Consider the following 4,342-nt stretch of genomic DNA (forward strand, 5'->3'; position numbering starts at 1 on the left):
GAGAAACTTTAATAATGAAAAAATAAGTAGGCAAGGCCGTATTTCGGACAAATTGCAACTCCTGACATCTACTTTTTCATACATCTAAGATTTTACAAATACGTGAGCCGTTCACAGCCAGGCACAGATACTTGTAAAATTTAACTGACTCGTACAACATGGAATTCATATAAAACGAAACTATCAACAGTGTTATAGGGTGGTCAACTGTAAAATGCAATAAACAGCAAACAATAGTATTATTATAAACCAGATTTAATAACAATAATCATAATACATTTGATTCTCATCATTTTTATCTATAAAAATATAATTTACAATTTACGAGTAAAGTTCAATAATAGGTAGAATTATTTCGATGCAGTTTCTAAATGCACTCGTCTAGATTATATGATGTAGGCCTATGTTTATATATATTTGTAATAAAAATTACCCCAACCTTTAGATTATTTCATATCTTACAACATTCATCTTTTTTCTACACACATTCTTATACCTGATATTGGAGTCAAAAGAACTTCCGCAGAAGTAACGATCTTATCTTGAGGATCCAAAGAGTAAACTTTAAAATTACGAAGAACATTTGCTAAAACCATTTTCATTTTAACTATGCCGAGTTTATTTCCTGTAAAAAAAATTATTTTAATAAAATAATTTTTTATTTGTTTATGTATTTATTCAGTAATCACTTACCGAGACAATTTCGTGGACCTGCAGAAAATGCCAGAAATGCATAAGGATGAAGATTTTTATAGTTTTCATGTAAAAAACGGTCTGGATTAAACACTTCGGGATTTTCGTAAACAGAAGGATTATGATGAATATTACAGATACTTATGACAAGAGTCGAATTTGCAGGCAACACGTAATTACCTGTTTGAATGACAACGATTTAATGCTTCGAGTCAATAATGAATATAAAGTATTATTATAGAAAAATAAATTTCAAGTTATCAAAAATTACCTATTTTCATTTCCGAAAGATTTTTTCTTGAAATTAAAGGAAAAGGAGGATAGATTCTCATCGACTCCTGAAAATTGTAATGTATAAAACTAATCCTTGAATGTATTAAAGAAATTAAAAAGTTACCTTAATTACGCATTCTAAGTACGTCATTTTCGTCAGGTCTTCGATAGTAATATCCCTATTCATATCATCTTTGAAAATTTCTTGCAATTCCACATACACTTTCTCTTGTATTTCGTGGAATCTTCCCAGGAAATAAAGAGTCCATGACATAGCGTGGGCGGTTGTATCGTAACCCTGATATTAAAATACGTTGAAAAGACATGTGAAATTGCTTTCTATATAATTGACATTTTCAGTAAAATAAATACTGTATAATAAACTTGTAAAATTGAAATATGGAAGGCATGAATATCGCGCTTCTTTCATATTAATGTCATACCAGTTTATAATGGTTCCTTGCATCAAGCAGTTAACATAGTTCTTCGTACTATTTATATCAAAATACCAATGATCTGATTTCGAGAGTTTACTGTTTCCTCCAATAAGAAAATAGTCCAGAAACTTTTAAATGGCGACAATTGTATCCGGCGTAAGTTTCGGTGATAAAATGAAAGAGAGGAAAAATGACGTCATTTCACTTTTTCCCAAATACAAGCATTTATGGATGAAGTCGAAAATAAATAACATTAATACAAAGGAGGATGGTTCCAACTGTTTCTTCTCGCGTAAAACGTAATTATTGAAAATTAGACTTAATTTTAAAAAAGTGAAGTGTTAGTAATGTATTGTACAGTACATAGCAGCAGAGATGAAAATTCGACATAAATGGAGAGAGATTACAAAAAAATAGTTATTAGAATTTCTAAATAATCATTATAACAATTCTGTTTATAATTATAACACGGTTAACAGAATAAAATGCCATACATGCACTCTTTTAAAAACAAAGTTTCAGCTAATCAATGACACTAAAAATTCTTTTCTCAACATTCAATATTATCAGATTAATTCTATGAACAAAATGTCTTCGATCGTTGAACGAAATGAAGATTAAATTGTCCACAAACTATGTAATTAGTCGAACGAAACAGCTAAATACACATCGTCCAGCTTGAATTGTCTTGACTTACGACAAACCATTACATGTCGTAATATAACGACATATTAATATATTTACGACGTTTTCGGTCATTCGGTTATTATGGACTTGAATATTTCGGATTACAAAATATTTCGATCATCATCTCAGACTTTACTTGCTTTGAATACTTTCAATCGTGTTTATGAAAGGAATTTAATTAATTAATACTCGAAAAAATACTTTGATAACAGATAATAACTTACAGAACTGAGTTACAAGTGTAGAAACTATCATTTTTCACCCGAATATCCCGCTGTAATTATACATAATAATAATGTTTAAAAATCAGTAGATACACATTTTTAATTTTTCAAAGTTATGCCTTTCCTGCATGGATATAAATAGAGAAAATATACAGTAATTAATGAACCTTTCGTTTTATATCCAAAATTTCTTCCTATTACATTTCGCATAATAAAAATATAAAAGGACAAAATTCAAATTCAGATTACAAAACTACAAATTTTTAAATGTTAAAATATTATAAATTAATCCGAAATTACAAATATTATTTACTGCCAGCAGATTCAGCCAAAATTGCTGTGGCTGTGGCTCAAAATGTATCTATTATAAATGTATAACACTACCCCGCGGGGGAATTTCGTAAAATTCCTTATTTGTATACATTACCTTGACGTACCCTTATATTTCAATACATTGTTTAGAATAACATTACATTAGAATAATGAAAATAGTATCATTAATTAAAATACATGCGTGCACGATTATATAATTATTTCCGATTAGACATTAAGTAAATTATGCCTACCGCGAAAATAGCGCCTTCCATATCACTGATAACATCTTCTTCCGATATTAAACCTTGTTTAACATGAAGATTTAACAATGAATCGATAATACGCTCTTTTGTTTTCATCTTTGGTTCTTCTTCATTATTTGTTTCTTTCTCTAAGGAATGTTGCTGCTGCATTTTTTTCACAAAAAAAATTTTTTTTCTCTTGAAAACCTACTCATTGAATTAAATCATTAATTACTTAATTACTTAAATCAAAACATAAAATTCCACTCACAAGTTGAGTTTACCTTTTCGTCGAAACGATGAATTATTTCAATGTCTCTCTTGTAATTTTTTCCTATTTTACTCATGAAGAAAATTGGGGAAAGCCAGTACATTGGATTCGCTGTCCATTCAGGAAAATTTTTCAAAATTCTAAATTTTAATATAAATTATTATTATATCAAAAGATAATTAATTCAAATTTAAAGCTTGGATAAAAAATAAAGTACTGTCAACTATTAAATATACATAAAATTTAACATTACATATTTCATGTGAAGAACATTATAGAATTTTCTTAAATTGAAATAATTTAAAATATATAAAATTTAAATCATAAATTTATGTTATTCTATATATTATTTTCTTATTTTTGTGTCGAAAATGTGCAATAAATGCAAGAAAGGAAACTTTGCAGTTATTTCATATCGTAATTTATTTATTTTCAGAAATATTACAAATAAGTTGATGGGCTGTATGTTTTTATAGTTTGATTGGATGTTTAAACGTTAACTTTTCGCTATCATGAAGATTTCTTCTATAGTACTGAGGCAATAGAAAAAAAACGCAAAAACGGATAAATATTAGTTATTTTATCGTAACAACGGTACGCTTTGCAGAAAGTTCATCTGTCACACATTTGTCGTTCATGTTATACCGTTATACAAATTTTCCCTCTTGTCTAGAAAATACATGAAGTTTACGTTTAAAACATTATAACATATAATTAAATTAATTTGAAAATCTTTCATATATAATGAACAGATTGTATTCGTTGTATTCGTTTAGAAACTCGATACTTCACTCTACACATTTTTCTAACAACTCTTTATTATGATCAGCACGTAAAGCAAAAACACTTCATTTATAATGTACAAACTTAATATTTGGTTAATTGATAAACAATCAGAATTTAAAATATTTTGTGTTCCTTCTACTGAAGTTGATTAGAACATTTTAAAAATTTTTCAGATAAAAAGTGACATTATATTATTTAATACAGATATGACATTTGTAAATATTATTTGAAAATGAAGAAATATATCTGGAAATGAATTTTGCCCTGTATTTTACCTGTGTATTGCGGACACATATTCTTGATCGTTCGTAGTCTGAGAATGTAGAGAAACTCCTACTGCTATGTCTACATAAAAATAATTTGATATTTATATATTTTTTAGATAAAAAGTGACATTATATTATTTAATACAGA

At 27.6% G+C, this 4,342-nt stretch overlaps 1 protein-coding gene across 1 annotated transcript; it reads right to left on the minus strand.

The window, feature by feature from the left end:
- Positions 1 to 310: 310 nt before the first annotated feature.
- On the minus strand, positions 311 to 4,273 carry LOC111617105 (cytochrome P450 4C1-like; the record flags this gene model as incomplete). The annotated part of the gene is made up of 7 exons (XM_023358439.1): positions 311 to 625; positions 694 to 873; positions 965 to 1,031; positions 1,091 to 1,264; positions 2,881 to 3,078; positions 3,156 to 3,282; positions 4,204 to 4,273. Coding segments are annotated over 7 exons (974 nt in total), but the record flags the coding sequence as incomplete, so codon positions are not given.
- Between the last annotated feature and the right edge of the window lie 69 nt (positions 4,274 to 4,342).

This window comes from Centruroides sculpturatus, unplaced genomic scaffold (genome assembly GCF_000671375.1).
Source record: "Centruroides sculpturatus isolate CEXI.00-Female unplaced genomic scaffold, Cexi_2.0 scaffold3836, whole genome shotgun sequence".
NCBI classification, from domain to species: domain Eukaryota; kingdom Metazoa; phylum Arthropoda; class Arachnida; order Scorpiones; family Buthidae; genus Centruroides; species Centruroides sculpturatus.